The sequence below is a fragment of the Brachionichthys hirsutus genome, chromosome 11 (assembly GCF_040956055.1).
Source record: "Brachionichthys hirsutus isolate HB-005 chromosome 11, CSIRO-AGI_Bhir_v1, whole genome shotgun sequence".
Taxonomy (NCBI): domain Eukaryota; kingdom Metazoa; phylum Chordata; class Actinopteri; order Lophiiformes; family Brachionichthyidae; genus Brachionichthys; species Brachionichthys hirsutus.
This window is the reverse complement of record NC_090907.1, coordinates 12,520,747-12,543,120: the sequence shown is the minus strand read 5'-3', so window position 1 is coordinate 12,543,120 and position 22,374 is coordinate 12,520,747. Positions and strand designations below refer to the sequence as shown.

General features: G+C 42.6%; 1 protein-coding gene across 1 annotated transcript; it reads left to right on the top strand.

Annotated features, from left to right (window-relative positions):
* The first annotated feature begins 7 nt into the window (after positions 1-7).
* LOC137901827 (large neutral amino acids transporter small subunit 4-like) lies at positions 8-21,937 on the top strand. Its single transcript, XM_068745870.1, has 14 exons — positions 8-106; positions 2,319-2,544; positions 4,935-5,139; positions 5,225-5,280; positions 5,462-5,538; positions 12,973-13,065; positions 13,218-13,351; positions 13,832-14,040; positions 15,799-15,942; positions 16,962-17,088; positions 17,193-17,325; positions 17,621-17,694; positions 18,787-18,910; positions 18,986-21,937. Exons 2-14 carry the CDS (start codon positions 2,385-2,387, stop codon positions 19,145-19,147), a joined length of 1,698 nt encoding a protein of 565 aa, XP_068601971.1. The 5' UTR covers positions 8-106; positions 2,319-2,384; the 3' UTR covers positions 19,148-21,937.
* Positions 21,938-22,374: the final 437 nt, after the last annotated feature.

Here is a 22,374-nt window from a genome sequence, read left to right as displayed (position 1 = left end):
ATTCTCCGAGACCAAGGGGACTGTCCGTGTGTCTTTGTCTCTGAGGGACATCTGGGGTTTCTGCAGGGACACATCTGACAGAGGACGGAGCGGCTTGTTGTCTCAGGTAGGTCGTCGGTCCCGAGGATGCGCCGCACTGGCGCGCTGACTCGCTTCACCGGGGGGGGGGACTAGTCTATCTAACTAGGATAAGTCTTCTTTATTTCAGCCCCTTCCTGTCTGTCCTTTGCGTAATGGCTGCAGACGCGAATAGCTTTAACATTCTGTCAAGGTTTTCATTTCACTGCCTTCCACCGATCATTCTGTACGTTATATAATATATACAGTTATATAATATATAATATATACACTGGTCGGGATTGAGGTGATGTCTTGGATGCTGCTTGACCGACCGCTTCCTTTATGCCCTTTTTATTTTAGCTCTTATGAAAGTTATAATTTAGTCTGAGGCTCAGTTGAGCTCCTTAATCTGAAATCTCTTAATTCGCTGTCTTTGTTTCGTGACGGTACTTCCCGGTGCTGCTGTTGATACCGAACAGCTGAGCGGCGCTTGCGTAGAGTTTATACAATTACTGTTAAGCGGAGCTGTGAGGTTCCGGAAAGAGGTTGCACTTCCCTTCAAGTTAAAGGCATTAAAATATGTTCACAAGTGCAGAACTTCCTTTCTCCCTTCCCTCCGGTGTCGGCAGGTGGAGTTAAGGCATCTCGGGATACTCTTGTTCAGGAGTTGAGGGCATGATGGAGCAGGATCGGGGGGGGGGGGGATTATATAATCCGCTGCGTTGCTATTTGACGCTTATTATTAAGTTTGCTGTTTGTTTTACGAACCATTTATTCTTGATTAGAACTTACTTTAAAGTAGGACTTGCTGCCAGAAGAGGATTTGCCACCCTGCGTCGGAACTGCTCGTTGACCTTTATTTTGAAAGGAAAACCGGAAGCTTTCATGCTTTCTACCTCTTAACGTGACTCAGCGGTGAGAGTGAGACGCGGGGGGGGACTTGGGTCCAGTTCAGACCAGTTTCCAGCGTTGCTCGTTATTCACTGTGTTAACACCCCCCCCCCAGGTTATAAACATCGTCTATTATGGAGATTCAATCGGCTAATAGTGAAACGTTTTGCGTGTAAAATCTGAAAGAGGAAAACTTTCCACAATAAAAGTATTTGTTCGCGTGGTATCAATACTATGTATTTGTAGTAACTTCAGGCTCATGTATTAAACGCGTATTTTTAGTTAGCCTCACTTAGACTTTAACTTTTCTGTTGATTATTTTTGAACATTTGTTTTCGTCCAGAGATTCGTTTGTTCTTATTTTATACTGTTGCAGCTTTTTCTTCGTTTAAGAACAATTGATGTTCAGATGATCAAACAGTCCAGTGGCGCGAGGGACTCCAGTCAAAGACACCAAAGACGGCCTCGCGCTCACGTTGCGTTCAAGGACAGTGGGATTCTACGGCTTCACTCGGCGCTGGAAGCTGTGATACGTTCGGCAGTACTTAGTTATTGAAAGTTTTTAGTGCGCAAACAAACAAAATACATTTTATAAATTGATCCAAATGATTTCAGCGAGAACATCGAAGCCAAACTGTTGTTGTTAATCATCGATCGAGTATCCTGCCCGACATAATGAATGTAACTTAAATCCTCTCGCCCAGCGCGATGTCAGTAGCAGCCAATAGGAAGAGACCACTGAAACTTTCAAGCCAATTAAATACGTGCAGGGGCGGGATAGGAGGAGGGGTTTGCGCGTCAAGGGCGTCAGCTGTTTACTGTTTGAGAGGCCTCCTCTCCATCAGAAGAACAAAGACGTGCTGGAGGCCCCCCCAAGGCCGCTGCAGGGAAATCCTACCTCTAGCACAATCAACCGAAGCGAGCTAACTTATTTTGCATGATGACTTAGTACGGTCTGCATAAATGCACGATGTAAAATAATATAAAGGAGTGTAAAGCCACCCTAAAAAGGCAGACTCACTAAATCCCAAATGCTTCACTACCAAAAACTACTGAACGGTGAGGTGAAGTAAAGGAACCTTATTTTCTGCGACCGATTATCACTCCACGACACACAGAAAGACACATCTAGTCTCACCTGCAGTCGTGCTTTCAGTTCATTTATAGTCACCAAGTCATCTCTAGTGCATATTTCTGGTGGAGGTGGGGAGTCAGATTAGCCAGAGGGAATATAAATATAAATATAAACCCAAATGACTCTTTTGATTCTCCACACGAATGTCATGAAGAGAATGAATCACACAAAAGACAAGTGTAACCTGCAAGATGGTCTTAACAGTAATACGACCCATTTGCTTGCCTTCCAGGCTCCAACAGCCTCCCTTCCTTGCAGTCAGTGAAGTGCAGCATCCGACCCATCCGACCCATCCGACATGGCACCAACACTGGCCACGGCCTTTTCCCGCCGGTGGTGGATGGCAGTGACGGCGGTCGTGGAGAACTTGCTTTTCTCTGCTGTGCTGCTGGGCTGGGGGTCGCTGCTCATCATGCTCAAATCAGAGGGCTTCTACTCTTACCAGTGTAAAGCAGCAGGTGAGTCCGATTTCCATGGCAACCATATTTAGTAAGGGATGGGTGAATGTCAGCTGTTTCACACGAGGGAGAGAACTCATAGCATTTGCTCAGGTACATTTTATAAGTGACAGTGGAAGCTCGGTTCTCGAACATAATTCATTATGTAATACTGTTCGGAAACCGAAACTTTATTTCCCATAAGAAATAATGGAAACTAGATGAATCCGTTCCTACGCAGATTAATGCCCAGTTACATGCCGACAGTTCTATTAATATGTAACTACGTGCATCTAAACAACAGAAAACACATAAAAGTGGAAATAGTACGAAAAACAAAAGCATCATTTAAGTAAATGTAACTATTCTGTATCATTTGCAAGCCTTTCGTTTTACTCCTGACTAAGGCCTAAAGAGAACAAAGCGGGAAAAAAACACGGCAGGTCGTCTCAAACTGAACCGACTCGACTAGACTCCGCCTTCGTTCGTGTGTCTTCCGTTCACCTCGGCTCCACTCGTGTGTTTGAACTCCGAAATCTGTTTGACTTCCCAGGCGCTTTAAACTCCTCCTTTGTCCAATCAGCGAGCGCCCCTTTCGACTACGTGACGCTGCTCAGAAAGTTTGGTGCGCTTTAAAGAAATCAGTGTGAAAGCAGGACCGAAACAAGTACTTCAGCTCCCCAATCAAACCGAGTCCGCTTGGTCAGGTGTGAAAACAGCCCAGCTAGTGACGACCTGCTAATGAGCACATTTACAAGGTTTTTACTGACTCAGCAGTTTGAAAATGAAAATGAAGTCAATTTGGCACCAGGCAGGCCTCAGAAGCAGCCACGAAGTGGCGGCTTGTCCAGGGTGTACCCGCCTCTCTCCACAGTCATTGTTATAAAGGTGGTCTTGCATGTCCATCTCTTTCATCCTCTGATTGTGTCTCTGTCTGTGGATGTCTCTCTTTATGTCCCACAGAGGAGCAGTGATGAAAGCCTCCCCGGTCTCATTATTGTACCTTTTCATCCGTCTCACAGTCCTGCCTATTATACTTGTTGGGAGTATTGAGTACACTGTTGTCTTCGGTGCTTCTGTACTTGTTCAAACATTAAAAATATTCAGTCTTGATAATAAATGGTCAGCATTAAAGCAGACGTGGCTCGGATTAACTCACCTCCTACCTGTGGAGCGTAAGAACTTCTCCTCCTCCTCTAACTCACCTCCTACCTGTGGAGCGTAAGAACTTCTCCTTCTCCTCTAATTCACCTCCTACCTGTGGAGCGTAAGAACTTCTCCTCCTCCTCTAACTCACCTCCTCTCCTTTCTTCATCTTCTATCAGTCGGTTATTGTAATGTGCAGATCATCAGGCTGAATTGTGTTTCTGCGTGACGGCCCCGGTTGGACAATTTTGAAACCGAGGAAACAAAGCTAATACCTTGTTTTAATCATTAAACCAGTAGCATCTGTAGGACGTGAGTGTGTCTTACATCTTTTCTTTATATTAGATCATTACCGAATGCATAAATAAAGAGAAATGGACTTTAGTGAAACCTCTAATAGAAATGAAGCTGAAAGACAGCAGATACGAGGTGAACACACAGTATAGCATGATTCTTGAGGAGGAAGCTAGCCGGTATATGGTTTAACCCGAGTGCATGCATTTGCTTGTGTGTTGGGGCTCTGCCATTATTGACTCAGGTCATTTGATTACTCAGCAGCCGAGTCAACTGTAGCCCACACAAGCTGCTGTTTGTCTCGTCCCCTTCCTCCAGACATTAAACATCGAGTCGATGCTTAGTCTGCCTCCGTTGTTTCTCTGCCAGTTCAACACTGTTTTCCTCCCCTTTGTCCCGACTGTCTGTTGATGCTACTGACACCAGCTCTCTAGCTTCTCCCGTCATCGTCCCAACATTCAAAGTCCCTACTCTTACCTCTAGAATGAGGTTGTTTGGGTGATCATGGAGCATAACAGATACCCACAGGTTAAAGTACCGGTATTTGTGATGAGCATTCCAAGTGTCAGAGGAAGTGTTGTACATGTCTGTCTGTCTGTCTATCTATTTATAGGGTGGTGTAGTGGGTAGCGATGTGGCCTTCATAGCAAGATGATTTCGGGTTTGATTCCTATCTGTGCAGAGTTTGTATGTTCTCCCCGTATCTGCGCAGGTTCTCTCCGGGGTTCTCTGGTTCCCTCCTCCCTCTAAAAATATGCAGCTTATGTGAATTGATCACTCCAAATTGCCCGCAGAGTACGAGTGAGTGGCTGCCTGTGTGCCCTGGTGACACGCCTCGGGTGTACCCCGCGCTGCATTAAAGTATTATTATACCTTTGACTTTTGATTTGCAGTAAAGATAAAAGGAACAATATTACGCAGTGCTCTGATCTGAGTCTTCTGTCTCTGCTGTGATTTGTCTGGCCATCCAGGAAACACATCAAGCTTCAACCTCTCCAACGCCTCTCAGCCATCTGGAGAGTACCTCGAAATGAACGGCTGGCCCGTCTGTAAGGACCAGGAAGAGATGCTGAACCTGGCCTTCACCGTGGGCTCCTTCCTGCTGTCTGCCATCACCCTGCCCATGGGCATCGTCATGGATAAATATGGTCCTCGTAAGCTGCGGCTTCTTGGCAGGTAAGTTTGACATTTTTTGACCGTGACCTCTTTTGGTATGTCTGTAAGTTCATAGACTTATTATATTAATTGCTTTGTCTTGCAGTGCCTGTTTCGCTTTGTCCTGCCTACTCATGGCTTATGGCGCCAGTGATCCCAACAGTAAGCATGCATGCCATCTCGCATACATGATTTTAGCATGTTCACACAGGAGGTACACTGCCTCTCACACTGACCTCCGCCATGTTGCTATTCGGGCTGCAGCATTTCACACAGAAGAGCAACATAAATCGTATCGATGCACATGTGACATGATCATAATCAAAATCTCGTTCTCCTTCAGATCTGTCGGTCCTGATCTTCTTTGCTTTGGCCATGAATGGCTTTGGAGGAATGTGCATGACCTTCACTTCTCTGACAGTGAGTAGCAAAGCTTTTGACTGTCACATGGTTTGGTCATCATAATGATTGCGGCGCACTGCTAAAAACGTTGGAAATGAAATTTTCGGAAATGCTGGCAAGAAAGAATGAGAAGAGAAGAATGTGAAAAGATATAATTATATAAACATTATATAAGAGAATCATTCGTTCCTGGGCCGAGTTCGTGAATCAATTTGCTCGTATCGCCATCACATTTTTCCTATATAAAATAGCTGAAAAAATATTTAATCTGCTCCAACCACTCTAAAAAGACCCACATCAATGCTAATAACAATGGAAAAAATGTTTTTATTTGCTATATAGACATACACACAAAAAATGATATAATAAATGGCATACAGTATTACTGTACTATAAAATGAAACGTTGTTTTATTATGTTACCTTCGAGACAGATGATAGCGGCTAATGGCGGGTACAGTGTGGAGGAGTTGGACGATACATAGACACTTTATACCGTACCGTAATTGTACCTTACACAAATACTTACATAAATGTAAAATTAACTTCACTGAATAATAGTGATGCCTTTGGAAGGCATTGTGTTCTTGATAGCATCCTTCGACTTAAGGATTGCACATATTGTCGATGTGCTCCGCTCGTTCTGGCCGACCAAATCCCTTACGCAGACACCACGATCATGTTTATGTAATTTATGCTTCATTGCCATCATCATCATTGAGCGTCTTTTCTTCTCACTGCCATCCTTACCGCTCGCTTTCTTTGGACCCATCACTTATTATAAAGAATATTCACAGATAGAGTGAAAATCACTGAATGAGTGAAGTACTGTATCTCAATTTAATGCTCGTATCTTAATGCAAAATATTGCTCGCAGGAATGCTCGTAGGTTAAAGCGCTCGTATGTCGAGGTATTACTATATCTAGCTTGTCCTTGTTTTTATACGGTGGGGCTTTAATAAAACATTATACTTAGGGATGTCCAGATCCGATCACATGATTGGAAATCGTGCCCAATCACGAGCTTGCAGGCTCGATCGAAATTAGACATTAGCTCCCGATCAGTACTCTGATATATATGGATAGTTATTTTCATTACGTTTAATAAAATCTGGAGTTACGAAGTGGTACAGATTGAGCCCTCTCTACTCCACACAGAAATGGCAACGCGTGCAGCGTGACGTCACTTCCTGTGACACTATTGGTTGAATGCCGTTAAGCGGGCCAAAACACGGAAGCAGCTTGAAGCTAGGCGCAAGTGTATCTGCCGTGTGGAAGTATTTTGACGTGGATGAGAAAAAACGTGCGATTGAGGTTCTGTTCATTTTATTTTATTTTAAATATTTGTATTTAATATTTCCTGTTGCATTAGTCCAAGTCCAAAGTTTATTTTCTTTATTATTTATTACTTGAATGTTCAAGCTATGCCACATAAGTGCTCTGTTTAAGAGTTAAATGTTGAAATAAGATTATAAAATAAAAGATAAGGGACATCCTGGGTCCGTTACTTCACTCTTCTTTAATAAAAACAAGTATTGTAGAAGTATTCTAATTAAGACATATGGACGGATATGTTTTAGTTACTATGTATGCTTCAGTAACTAACAATCCATTGTCTTTGGGATTGGTTGTCACATACAACTGATTTCGAATCTTATATTTATTGTATTGTTCTTGCAATGCTCTTTTTGCTGTTGTATTTATACCCTCAACATAAAAATGACAGTGGCATATATTAGTCACTATGGCCATCTGTTTGCCTGACCACAGTGAGGACTATTTTTATTTACACTATATCTCATGAACTGCTTGAAGGGGACATATTATGAAAAAGAAATACTGTTTACACGTTTCTACACTTATATTTGGTGGTTTGGGGTCATTACCGACCCAAAAACTACAAAATTGGAGAATTGGAGTAGTTTGCATAGTTCTGCAATCATGTATTGAAACATGTCTGGCATCAATCTCCCCCTTTGTGACGTCAAATCGGGGGCACAAGATGTGTGCGCACTCTCCCCGTGTCTGTGCTCCGCACGTCTACGCTCTACCTGTGGCTCGTGCATGAATTGAAGAAGAACAGAGTGGATAAAGTTTATTTTTGGTGATAATGTTCCAGCAAAAAGTAGCACGAATGTTTTAATGTGTGCTAAAAAAGTCACCTCGCGGGTTACCATGGTAGCGTGCAGCTGGTGCTTGGCTATGGATTTAGTTTCGGTTTCATTTTTAGAGGCGTTAATGACAGAGCTGTTTAAGACAGAAAAGAGGGACGCTGTCCTGCAGCATCTGATTGAGACAGAAAAGAGGGACGCTGTCCTGCAGCATCTGTTTGAGACAGAAAAGAGGGACGCTGTCCTGCAGCATCTGATTGAGACAGAAAAGAGGGACGCTGTCCTGCAGCATCTGATTGAGACAGAAAAGAGGGACGCTGTCCTGCAGCATCAGATTGAGACAGAAAAGAGGGACGCTGTCCTGCAGCATCTGTTTGAGACAGAAAAGAGGGACGCTGTCCTGCAGCATCTGTTTGAGACAGAAAAGAGGGACGCTGTCCTGCAGCATCTGTTTGAGACAGAAATGAGGGACGCTGTCCTGCACCATCTGTTTGAGACAGAAAAGAGGGACGCTGTCCTGCAGCATCTGTTTGAGACAGAAAAGAGGGACGCTGTCCTGCAGCATCTGTTTGAGACAGAAATGAGGGACGCTGTCCTGCACCATCTGTTTGCTATTTTGACCAATAGCAAACAGATATATAAGCGTTTGGGAACTGCATTAACTTGTGTAAAAAGGGTAGAATATGAGACCTTTAAAGTGTCACAATTCATTCATGCAATATAGAAAATTAACAGAATTAACAGAGTGGAGCGGCTTGGAGCACTGAGCAGGAATTAAAAAGCCCCCGAATTGTGTTCTAGTCACAGCTTCTTCCCACCTCCAAAAACATGCAATTTAGGTGAATTGATCCAGATTGTCCGTAGTGTGTGCTGGCGACATATCCGAGGTGTACCCCACCTCTCGCCCGTAGTCGGCTGGGATAGGCTCCAGCAGACCTGTGACCCGCAAGGTGGTTAAAGCTGCTGTAATCAAGATAATTGAGGTAATCTCAATCTAAAAATGATCAATTACCCATCCATTGATAAGACCACATGCTTAGTTTAATTATTTGAAAAAAGTCCAATTACACACACACAGTGTCTCAAATTACACCATTAAACACAATCTCAAAAGGGTCCTAGTTAAAGAAGAAAAACCCTCCTTGATAACAGAAACCCGAGTTTGTAACAAATGACAAAGCTTGAGCAGTGATGTATGGACAACAGGAGACGGGGATGAGGAAGACCAGCGGATGAGATGACCTCATCAGATAAAGTGCTGCATCACCAGAGCAGTGAGAGTGGATGAAGGAGAGCGAGTCTGCATTAGCAATTTATTATTCAGCACTCGGCTGCGGCTGTAGCTGTGAGCCTCGCCTCGTTAATATTTCATCCGCAGATAGACATCTCTAGCATGTGTATGTAAATGATTGTGTCTGTTTGACACATCTACAGATCAATAGTGTCAAAAAAAAGAAGAAGAGAATGGTAACTATGATAAATACATAATGCACCGTTTACTTCAGGGGCGGATTGGTAATTATTTGTGTCGTGCATTTAATGCTGCACGTTTTTTAACAATGCAGTCTCAAGAGTCTGCTGCTTCACCACAAAAACACTGATAGGAGGGGCAGGCAGCCGCTGAAGAGACAAACAGGAAGCAGCTATGTGGGATCTTTGGGTACGGCATGTACCCTTGCACAAAAGCAGACAACCCCCCCCCACCCCCACCCCACACAAATACAGAAGTTGCTCAGCCGCTTTTACCCCATGAAGTCCCTCTGACGTCCCCAGCTTGTAGTCTCAGCCTGGTTGTTTTTGTCTTCTCTAGTTTCGCCTGCGCTCCCTCAGTAAGATCAAACCTGTACACATCAGTCCGTTTGCTCCGATGTCTCGTGTACCGGTATATGCTGGGGTGACATGACAGTTGTGTAAGTCGTTTTACCTGTGGAGAACCTCTAACCTGCAGTAGGAACCTCCCTGCAGGCTGGTTTTCTTTGTACTGCTGTATTTGTGTTTTGGCAGGTTTATGTGAGTGTGTGTGTGTGTGTGTGTGTGTGTGTGTGTGCGCGCGCGCGCACGCTTCTCTCTCGGTGAAGGCTTGTTACTGCGCTTTTTCCAACATTTACTTCTGATGGGATACAGAACTCTGACTCAGCAGCTTCTTTAAAAGTTAGAGCGACCCACCTTGATGTGTGCGTTTCAGTCATTTAGGACTCTCCTTCTCTGCTTCTTCCTCTTTTATTTACAATCTATAAGGAGATCAAAGTAGAAGGATTTCACTCCAGTATTTTGTCTCCTTAAATGTTGTTGCTCAAATGTCTTCCTGTGGATGTACTCTTAACATTTCCAGAAATAGAAAGTAGGGAAAGGAAGAGGAGGAGGCGTGTTCACTCCCGATCCAATCTGTTCTCGGAAACAGCTTCATGTTTCACAGTTGCACTCCCCTTTTTCTTTTGTTGTTTCCAAACAGACCCCGTCTATTCACATATATTCAGTCCATGCTGTGTATTAACGGCACAGACAAGACATAAAGCATGTCCTCCTGGTCTGAGTCTTGTTCATATGCAGGTCTGTCTTAAGTCCTCCAAACTGAAGCTCTATTTGCTGCTCTAATAAAATAAAATAAAAAAATCTCATGGCATGAAATAAGTATTTCCGGTTCTCTGTCCCTTTTCTTCTGTGATATTATCCTGAGTTTATTCAAACAGGCTCGCTGATCGTGTGTCTGACAGATTCGCTGCACGCATGTCACTGGATTTTGACATGATTTCATTTGACAAATGGAAGCAAACGGCACGTCATTCTGCCACTGAGATCATTTGTAAGCTGTTTTGAGTGGGAGATGCCGAGTGAATTTCTGTTCTAGTTGATTTCTGGGTTAGGTAATTCACTTACTCTACAGAAACTGTGAAAGGATATGCCACAACTAAAAAGTACAACTACTTTACATTTTTAAAAGGCATCTAGAAGCTACTTGATATATTTATGACAGATTAATATAAGTTTATACATTTCATTTAAAAATCCATGTGCTTTTACTTTGTTATTGGTTTATAAACAGAAAACATTACTCAATAAAGGCAGAGTAATAAAATATAATACGAGCAAAATAAAATTACTGCTGGGGTGGTGCTTTTACGCCCCAACGAGAAAACCCATGTTTCAAGACGTGGCTGTATGGAGTATGCATGTCCCCTCCAGGCAATTCCCCCCCCTAAAATATATTATCTACAGCCTTAAAAAATATTGAACCGTAATGGGAGGGAGCAAACGATGTTGTCGGGTCAATGGAGGTATGCTGTCTGGTGTGTTTGCTAATCTTACCGCCCACTTGGCTGCTCTTTATGATCCTATCATGTCCCATCAGGACAGGACCGGACCAGTCAGAGCTGGTTCTCCATTGTTCAGCTGAAGTTTCCACTTACTGCAGCAAACCCTCTTCCTCCTTTCGTTTCTCGCTCCTTTCCTCTCAAACATCTCTGTGGAGTTTTCACTTTTCACCCACCTGAATGTAGGCTCAGCAGTTTTCTCCACAGGTTTCTGCCATTTCCATTTCTACTGTTTGGCACAGCGATATAAAGTGACTAACAAAATAAGTATAGGATGGTTCAAACATGTACCGGTAAGTATTTTATGAATTAAAGTCCATTCACAAAGAAGTGCAACAAAATAGTTGTGGTCCGATGCTTCTACACTCATGTCTTATGGCCTTTGAATAGATTCACATATTATGTTCACAATGTTTGCAATGCAGAGAAGAGAGAGAGAAAGACTGTAGACTCCTATAATTAGTAAATGGCTTATCTATAATGATCTAGAATAGTTAGAGTGGGTCACATGTTGTCCTGTGGACACAGCATTCATTTCCTTTACGCACACTGATAACGTTCAGCGCCCTCACCCAGACAAGTCAGGCACAGCCAAACAGAAAAATTGCTCAAGTTACAAACCTGCCGGACACTGAGCAACAGCAACAGAACGTAATTTGCTTATCACCAAGATGAAGAATGTCTCAAAGAAGTAATTAATTCCAAGTGTGGAAGAGCCCTCAGAATCCTTGCTTGAACAACACCAAAGTGAAAAAAGTAAATCTTTTGGATTGGGCCACAGTGAGCGCCATATTGCTGAGGCGCTCAGCCTTAGCAAAAATAAATAAAAAGTGCTTCAGAAAAAAGCTGTCAATTTAGGCAGGTTTCCTAAATACTCTAATGTAAAAACGTACACGGTCAGAAGGGTTTACGTAAACCAAGAAAGTCAGAGTAAAGTAAATCACCCACTGACTGAAAGATTTTCAAGCACAAAATAGGTAGATTTTTCTCGTAAATACTATTTACCGCTACTATAAGGTCGAAAGGTTGGAGTCGCATCTCGAGTAGACAGTCGCCAAGATGTGTAAGTGGTATAATTATTTGGAGATTCATAAGAATCATATCATTTATGAACAATGTTGTTACTTCCGTGCAGGTAGAAATGAAGAATGAACTTGCTGCATTACATAATTATCATTTTCTTATACACACAGGATTTAAATGTAAAAAATAAATAAATACACTTCAATAAATTGGAAATTGTCTTGTTGAAGTTTCTGAAGCATCACACTGCAAAGTTAACTCCTCAGTCTGGTCATAATATTTCAGTTGTGGTGCATCAGTTATTTTATCTTTCAGTCTCTTAAATGTCCCGTATTATGATAAACTCACTTTTCCCATGTTTCTACACTATTCTGGTGTTTTTGGGTCCTTATCAACCCAAAAACAGCAAAACAAACCATCCAGTTAATCCTGCGTAGTTTTGGGTAGGTCTGTAATCACCTCCAAGTCCCTTGCTGTGGTCAAGACGGCTAAACGGCTCATGCAGAAAGCTGCAGCAGCAGGACAGGATTCATACTTGGCTATACTGGATCATTGTAATACTCCAAGCCAAGGACTCAACACAAGCCTGGCGCAGAGATCAATACTTGTAATTCGCGAACAGCAAAAACAAAGAATCAACTCGACTTGTTCAAGTTTTGACTTGGCATTTCACCTCTGATCCAAGAGGCTTCTTTATTTATAAATGACTGGTAGAGAGTCCAGATACTTATACTTCTGTTGGAGTATAAGTACGTGTTAATGTCAATTACTTGGGTGAAAGAGTTGTTGTGATGTAGTATACTTCAGGAAGATCTTTTGTTTTTCGTTCTAAAGCAAATGTTCTTGGCCAGGTGATGCATTGAACAGTTTATTTTAACTCTCACACACTAATGTCATCGTATTTAAGGCTGAGATTGTCCACTCTCTTTTCAGTGAATCTTTCGACGTTGGTCTGTACTTGTATAAAGTTTCCCAAAAAGCAATGTGTTATTTCTGCCCTCTTCATAGCTTCCTAACATGTTTGGAGATCTGAGGTCGACCTTCATTGCTCTGATGATTGGATCTTATGCCTCCTCTGCCGTGACTTTCCCTGGCATCAAGGTAAAAATTGACAGGCGTTGTCAGTGAATCACTTAATTAATGATTTAAGCCAAAACTTTAATGAATTTGCCCCTTTTCTTCTAAAATGAATTACCCTGAGCAGAACACCGAGTCTCCTGTATGATATTATAGTACCTTCTGTCTGCCTATAGGTGATCTATGATCTGGGGGCCACCTTCGTGACCATACTTATGGTTTGGGCTGGCTGTGCTGGCCTCGTTTTCCTCAACTGCTTTGTCAACTGGCCTCTAGAACCCTTCCCAGGGCCAGAGGACATGGACTTCACGTAAGGAATATATGTTATATTCCTGCTCACACAATATAACATAAGGAATATATGTTATATTCCTGCTCACACAAAGGCAATCATTTCCCTCTACCTTCGCTGTCATTATTAAGCAGCTGTTGTAATGCTTTTAACTATCCTGAGTCTACTCCCACTGTAAGGGATTCTCACTGCCTGTTTTTTCCACAGAGATTGCTACATTACTGCGTATAAACGTGTACAAAGTCCTGCACGCTCTCACTTAGGTTTCAGGAAATCCCTGTGTAAAGCAGCGCAGGTTAAAGACAGGAAATATAAAGCCAGACGATCAGGGGGCTTTGCTTTTACTCAGCTCAGTCCTTTCTTTCCCATCCAATTTTCCCTTCCTTTGACAGTTAAAGGTTTTACTCCTATTTTCTTTTGACTTTCATTTGATGCTTCCAAGTATTCTGTGACCACAATAACCATTCTATTTGTCTTGTTCTTATGTCATTCCATCAGGGTGAAGATCAAGTTCAGCTGGCTGGGCTTTGACCACAAGATCACTGGGAAGCAGTTTCATCGACAGGTCACCACCGTGGGGCGCCGTCTTAGTGTCGGCAACTCCATAAAGCAGCACCAGCAGCCACCCAAAGACCTGAGCATGCAGGAAGCCAACAAGCTCTGCCTGTCCACCATCGACCTGGAGGTGAAGTGCAAGGAGAAGGAGTGTAAGTGACAAAATAGGTCCAACTCAAAATGATAGGAATCTCCAGTAAAATAATGGGGATTGACGATCTGACCAAAAATAGTAAATCCTTGACATGCCACCGAGAGATTATCGTTGATATCTGTGAGAGTAATTCAACTAGTGAAATCCGGGACAAGTCAAAATAAGTGTTCTTTAGCCTCCAATTATCCAAATTAAGAACATTCATCTGATCAGCGAAACAACAGTGTACAGCCAAAGGTCCTGAGGAGGAGGAATGTATACTTAATAAAAGTTATCTTTGAAGTTGTACTTGCATAGATACTTGCATAGGGCTTGCTTGATCTTGTGGGTCAAGTTGGGTTCTGTCTTTCCCTGCAGGTCTTAGATTTTGTTCCTGGATTATTGTATTTACTTAAATGTGACTCCGGGGCGTTACAAGTAGATTTGCAGGTGTAATTGTGGTGTTGCCAAGCAAACTGTTAGGTAGAGGTACAAGCGACATTACACGCTCCAAATGGCTGCCGCGCATGATGACCTGCGTTATGTGCACCCCTGTACACATGAGCACTCCGCTTACCTCTGTTCCACTACAACGTCTTCAGTTCCTCCCAGCTCTCCCACACTGGGGTTAGGAACTCCCAGTTTACTTTCCAATGAACCATGACCTCCGTGTCTTAGTTTGGCATGTTAATTATATTTTGTGTCATCCCCGGTGATAAGCAAAGGTCTTTGTAGAGTTATTGTTTTCAATTCAATTCAATTGTATTTATAGAAAGCACCAGATCACAACAGAAAGTCTTCTCAAGGCACTTTACAGGATTAGCAGGGAAAGACAGAACCCAAGTTGACCCACAAGAGCAAGCACTTTGGAAATGGAGGCAAGGAAAAACTTCCCTTTAACAGGCAGAAACCTTGAACAGAACCTAAGGCTCATGGTGGACGGCCATCTGTCTGACCGGCTGGGTTGAGAGAGAGAGAGAGAGAGAATGGCAGGTCGGAGACGAGTCAAAAACGAGGAGATGGATAGGGAAGCGATAGAGAGACAGAGCAGGAGCAGACAAAAACAAGATGTATAAGACTGGAAATGCTAATGCTAGCGATATGGACATCAGTGTTGAGGGCCACAGGTCCAGGTTCTGCAGCACCACGGACAGAAGGAGCTGCAGACAGAGACAGAAAGAGGGACAAACAGAGGGAGAGCGAGCAAAAGACTACGGGGCTAGTGGCATGTAGCCCACACCATTCATATTCTAGCATCAGAGAATACCTTGAGCCACCAAAACATTCTCTTCATTTAGCCTCAGCTGTATATCATTTGGGTAATAAAGCCATCTGCTCCATCTGTGCACCGACAATTAATTGGTTTTCCCAGTGCTTCAACATTTGGACCACTGTGTCCAGTTTCCTTTTACATTCACTATTTAGATCAATGATCAACTTTTCCTGGAACCCATCTTCCTTAGAACCCCCCCCCCCCCCCCCCCCCATCATACTCCGCTTGTCACGCAGAACACATGTTACCACGGTACCCAGGGGTCAGTGGGAATATTTAGATGACAGCGGTCCCTCCATCTTTACAGTGTACTTAACCCAGGCAGGGAGACAAATATTTTAACACCAAACAAAACAATAGTTTTCCGTCCAATAAAAAGCGATCAGAATGTGAAGAGACACAGAAATACTTCTGAAAACCTGCAGACTGTGGTGGCGTGGCGTCGAGGTCCTGTGATGTGTTCGCAAACTGTCAAGACGGTCTCACATTTAATTTCCTGTGCAGCTCCGTCCTTCATGAAGAGTATCTTCAGTCCCATCTTTCTGCTGAGCCTCATCACCATGTGCGTGACCCAGCTGCGCCTCATCTTCTACATGGGAGCCATGAACACCATCCTGGAGTCCCTGACGGAGGGAGACCTCGGCTCAGGTCTGTGTTTCTGCTCGGTGACCAGAGCTCGGTGATCACAGCTGTGTTGTTTTGGGCATTCACACTCGGCAGTCCTCCGTCAGCTGCTTTCTGCTCAGCCAAACTGCCTCGTTGATGGTTGCTAACACGGCTCTGTCGTTCCTTTTCTTCCTGCACTCTATTGTTTTTTATCTTTTCCTTGTCCTGCTGGCTTCATGCTGCTGCTGCTGCAGTTGAGAAGATGCAAGTGGGTAAGAAACCTCAGGCTAAACTCCAGCCGATCGAACCATCAACCCTCTAGAGCAGGGGTGTCAAACTCATTTTCTCCGGGGGCCACATCAGCATTACGGCTGCCCTCAAAGGGCCAGTTGTAAATTGTGTAAATGTAACTAAATGTAATGTAATGTAAATAAAATGTAACTACTCCTTAACATGCTGCTAAATAACTGTATTTACTACTACATACTTAATTAAATTATTAATATTACATATGCAATTGCATAGTTCTAAAAATATATCGATACTTTACTGCTGTAAAAATATCCGCCGAGGTTATGTAATCGCCGGCGTCTGTCTGTAATTTGTTCTTCAATATCTCCATTGATTATTGACCGATATTTAGGGAATTTAACACAGTCATGTAGGGGGGGGGCTCTATCTCACCACTGAATATCATCTGGGTCGGATCCAGAATGAAGTCAGCAACAAATATTTAGTTTTAACATTAAAACCTCATTTACAGATTAAAAATCAGTTACAAATACACATCAACTCTGATTCACTTTTACTTTTCAGCATTTTACAAAAACAAATGTCTGCACAAAGCTCTTGCGGGCTACAAAAAATGACGTGGCGGGCCACATTGGCCCCCGGGCCTTGAGTTTGACACATATGCTCTAGTCATTCTCCTCTTCTGTCTGTCTACTTTGTGTTTGCTACTTCGCCCCAAACTATTCATATAAATGTTGTGTTCCAAGAGGCTTGAAATATTTCTCGCGTGCGTTAACATTTGCTCGTTTCTCTACTGTTATGTCTCTCAGTGAGTGTTTACACATCCATCTTTGGTGTGCTTCAACTTCTGTGTTTGGTCACCTCTCCTGTGATTGGCTACGTCATGGACTGGAGACTCAAAGATTGCGAGGATGCGAATGAGAAGAGTTCCAACAGGTGAGGATGCATGCATACGTAAAAGAAAAGGAGCCCAAAACCGAAAAAGAAGCTGTAAAAACCCTTAAGAAGTTTAATGTATTTCATATTTTCCATTCCATTAGGGAGCCTGGTCAGCCCCGTCGTCCTGACAGACAGATTCAGAAAATCATTAATGCCACTCGAGCCTTCATCTTCACCAACCTCCTGCTGGTTGGCTTTGGAGTTACCTGCCTCATCCCTAGCCTGCCCCTTCAGGTGCATAAACACACGCCGGATAAATATTTATGTTGTGTTGCTGAAGCTCTGCTCCGAGAGATCGCTGCAGTGAAAGAGGGAGCAACTTGAGAAAGTACACGGTGTTCTGACCCATTTTCATGCCAATCCTGCTAATTCATAGTACTTTAGTGGCATCTACTGCCCAGAGGAGTCATTGCATGTTCTTGAGTCATTGTGAATCTCATTTATTAAACATGAAAACCATCTCCCACTGTGGACAGCTGTATGATTAAACACGGTACTACCTGTATGTTGTTATTTTTATCCTCTTCAGATTCTGTCCTTCGTCCTGCACACGATTGTCAGAGGGTTCATCCACTCTGCAGTCGGGGGTCTCTATGCTGCCGTGTAAGTGTGGCGTTCAAAAGATAACAGGATGACAGGGCTCAATCATCGTGTTACACACCATACCATATGCCACACACACTACATGGTAAAATGCATTTGGGCTTCTGTGTTGAAGGACGAGTTCACACAATAAATAAATTATTCTTGGTGGGGAAACATCACAGTTTGATTTATTGCTAAAACGTGAAGGTATTGGAAACAAATCTCTTTTTCGTTCAATAATTAACAATTATTTTATTTTAAATTCCTGTTCCCAACATGTATCAGATTGCAGTGAATTCTACGGGCGCTTCACTACTCGCCCAGAAGGGGCCGCCATTTTGTTGTCGCACCTAAAGCGAACAGTCGCGACTTGAGCCGATCCCAGAGGTTGTTTGGGGCGATGAGAAAATCTTTCCTTCAGAGATTGATTTAAAAATGATTTGTGGCTAATTTTAATGTTATTCATTTATATCTTGAATCAGCAATTTGTTCAACAGCTACACAATCGCACCTGCAGAGGGTGATAGTTCTGTCGCCCCGAGTGTTTCGTGTGTTGCTGTGTGACTCCGGGGAGGACGGGGCCCTGGTGTTCTCTGTTGACCAGCCACCTGCAAATAAATCTGTCAAAAAGATAAATGGCATTTAATCATATCATGTGAAAACTAATCAATGTCAATTTTGATCAGTTCATACAGCAGAGCAACCATGATGCATCTGTATTACAGACAAAGACAGATCTGTATGCAAGCAAACACCAACAGCTATTTAAAAAAAAAAAACAAGTCCTAAAAGGGCTATAGAAAAATAACTTTGGTTTTGATTCTGAGTTCGTCCGGCAGGTTTGTAGCCACAGGTTCCTCAGACTCACAGACCTCACACTGCTCATCATATAATGTTAGAGTAAGGTCATGTAAACTGTAACGGCCATTGTTTAAGGAAATTATCATTGAAATAAATTGTACACAAAGCATTTAGAGAATACACAGCGGCACCGAAACCAATGTGATTAGAGCTGGAGACGCTTGATTTGAATCTTCAGAGTCGCAGGTTTGATACGAAACCGTTTCACTTTCGCCACCTGAGACGTGACTTTGTGTCTCGTTTGCACAGCTACCCGTCCTCTCAGTTTGGCAGCTTGACAGGCATGCAATCCCTGATCAGCGCTCTGTTCGCCCTGCTTCAACAGCCTCTCTTCATGGCCATGGTGGGACCCCTGGATGGAGACCCACTATGGGTGAGACCATGTGCACATGAGCATAAATTAGTAAACGAACAAGTACTGGACTTTTATGCTGATATTTATCTTCAGGTCAACGTGGGCCTATTGGCGCTGAGCATGCTGGGATTCTGCCTGCCCCTCTACCTGCTGTGCCACAGCTGCCACCTTCAAAGCCTCAGAGAGGAGCGTGACGAGGATCCCAAGATCTACGTCAAGATCAACAACGGCAGCAAGCCTGAGGCCTTCATCTAGACTGGGACGTAGAACAGAGTGGAAGATGGTCTAAAATCCAGTCTGGAGGGGCAATTCTACAGAAAGAAATGGACGGGGAGAGGAGGGGGGGGGGGGCGCATGCCATGTGCTTTATAGTCCTTCAGCCTCGCCACCCTGACACTAGAGCGCCTCTTCAGTTCATCGTTCAGACAACATCGACACCTCACATTCCACGTCACGGTCACTCACCGTTTACTGCCGGTCACTTCTGGTCAAATGTGACACTGTGACACCCGTTTCCACGGAGACCAACATCACACACTCTGACTGATGGGAGAAAGAAGCCATGGCGTGCTTTTTTGTTTTGTGTTTTGTCACCATCGTTTTCTCCACACATCTGCACTCTTGTTATTTTTACTGTTTAGTCTCTCACATCTCTGCCAAAGACAAGAGAAGGTGAAGACGGTGACGGCCAATGGAATGCCACATGCTACTGAAAGAGATGGACAAATGGAAACAAACATTCTCTGTGATAATATTGTGTTTTCAAAGTCGTCTCACAGAAACTGATTTGTGTCGTGTGTATGTTGTATGTTGGTCTCTGCCTCCTCCTGGTCCACAACATGCCGGCCCGTCACTCAGTGGGAACGCACACACGCACACACGCACACACGCATCACTGACAGTCTTGGCACCTTTATTTTGCGCTCCTTTGATTGTAATGAAAATCCCCAGATTTCAGTGAAGGTGCGACATATTTTTAAGCAAGTAAAGAAAACAATGGCATCTGGGGCGACATACTGCACAGCAGAGACGGCCGTACTACTGTTAATAACGTTTCCCAGTGTGATTTAATTTTACTCATGAAATCACTTGTTTGTGTTTGGAAAATGAATTGTTTAGATTTTTGAATATATTTACTTGCGATATATTTGTTACATATTTGTTCCCTGCGCATGTTTTTAACAATGATGAGAACTTTTGCTTAGAGGTAGACGGGACATCGATGTTACTGCATTCAGTGTGTTTTGGTCGCTGTTGGCTTTTTCCTACTTGCAACACAATTGATGTGTGGTTTGATGCAATAATCACGCACAGACCAGTGGACATGCCCGTTTCACAGCCTGTGTTTCTTTATCAAATGGTGCTGGAATATGCATTTTTGCTTTAGGCAGCCAACTCTATTTCCTTTTCAATACCTGTTTCCTTTTGCTGGTCTCCGTTGAAATTGAAAGTGCAGCCCCGGGAAACTTTGCTTCTATAAACATAAAGGGAGTTTTTCTTGAAGGCAGCTCTGTGGAACTCCTCAGATGTTTTCTGAGTAACTCAAAGAGGCACTTCCAAAGATAGCCCTGACCCTCAGAGTGCCTCGCCGTGTGTACAGATGATAGGAAGAGTGGATCCAAACGGGATGTTGTGTGTTTTGTCCATCAACCTCTATCATCTATCGCCTTCATCCAGCCATGCCTTGAAAAGTTTTGAAATGCTGAATGATGAAAGTGACAGAAGTGAGAGGCAAGACTCTGCTGCAAAGAGATGAGTGACTGGGTGTGAAAGGAACGGCACATGATGCACTTTACACCGCGAGTGTATGGCTGCATACTGGAATAATGTATCGCCACAGCTTCAGGTGCAGATTTTTAAAAATCAGAACGGGGGAAGAAAATAAATCATATTTTTTTACAATCACAGAAAAACATCCTTCAAATGTTCACTAGTTTACGTTGATGTGCTTTGACAGTGTGGCAGAGTCTTGTCTTTCAGTCCTCTCAAAGCTCGGACAAACCCAGAACACTATAGAATTTATCCCTTTCAGTACAGCGTGAGTGTGTTCATGGTAAAGAAGGAAAGGAGAGTCAAATTGGTGCAGCAATTATGTAACCACATTATATTTGTTATTAAATGTTTGAATAGTCAGGCGATGTGCATTTTTACTTCAAGGTTTTGTAAAAAAAAAAGTATATTTCCATACAGGTCAAATTACAAAAAGACAGAAAGCTGTGGGAGGGGAGACTCAACCATTTCAATAGATCTTTATCTAGACCGATATCTTTGTCAGATACCAGCGTCCTCGCCAACCTATTACAAAGCATTCGATAAAGCTGGAGTGATAAAAGCCGGCCTTCTTATTTTTCAAAATAAAAATAAAACACATTGTTTACATGAAAAACTGGTAGAATGAAAGAGCTCTCAATCCAACCATTGCTTTATCTGCCTCTCGGCTGTGGTTGCAGGAGGGCCAGGCCACATACCTAATGAGGATACGAACGTATAGAATTATGAATTTGTTAATCATTTGTATGTTGTTGGCAAACCGCTGGTTTTCCTCACGCTGTTATTGCTTGAAATGTTTTATAATTGAGAGATATGACTGTGAATTTCTGCATCGAAACTTCTAAATGTATATTAATTTGTTTCCCCACATTTGCAAGTCTGTCTTTAATTTTAAACAGACTCAGCTTTACTTTGGCTTTGTTGTATTTTATTACATTCATTTTTTTCCTCAAATGTTTACCAGAATGTGTATTTTCTTGGTTTATATTTCTTTTATCTTGTATCACATTATTGCCACTGTGATTGATGGTTCATGCTGTTTAAAAGAAAGGAAAGATCAATATACAAAGCAAAACAAACCCAATAATTTGGATAAATGTGTCTCTTATTTTAAATGGTAGAAATAATCGCCGTGCACAATTCTGTGATCTTGCAAAGTTGTGTTTCTCAGCACAAGGTCCTGGAAGAGGTTCCAGTTTGTCATTTTTAGCATTTGTTTCAAGTTTTCTGTGACCAAACATTTACAATTAAAGGAATTCCCATTCCCTAACCAAATAGCACTTAATATTTATTTCAAGATTTTATCTAATTATTTTTCAATATTATTAATTGTGATAAAACAAATAAAAAGCAGAATTGGATCGGATTATTATTATCATTGGATTTGGATCATGGGACAAAATAAAACTCCTGAAAATAATGATCAGGACTTTAACTATGCTAATGTTTCATGATAAAGTTATCAAACTGCAGTTTGCTTGACTTTCAAATGTTGCATTTATGTGTTAAAACAATTAAGAAAAAAAGTCAGAAGTAAAAAAACATTTCTGAAATTGCACTACCTGATTGCACGCAGCCAACTTTTTGAAGTATAAGAATTTTTTTGAGGACATAAAGTAACATTTTCTGTTTCTCTGGGATGAGATGCATGTTTATCGTTGCTGTTTCCGTCCAGCAGCCACACTTGCACAATCTCTGCCAGAGACGCAGAA

Bases quoted from the DNA above. Each gene is read 5' to 3' on its own strand.
- LOC137901827 (XM_068745870.1), top strand. From the start codon at position 2,385: ATGGCACCAACACTGGCCACGGCCTTTTCCCGCCGGTGGTGGATGGCA. The intron at 17,089-17,192 runs GTGAGGATGCAT...CCATTCCATTAG, and splicing joins AATGAGAAGAGTTCCAACAG to GGAGCCTGGTCAGCCCCGTC. The intron at 17,326-17,620 runs GTGCATAAACAC...TATCCTCTTCAG, and splicing joins TCCCTAGCCTGCCCCTTCAG to ATTCTGTCCTTCGTCCTGCA.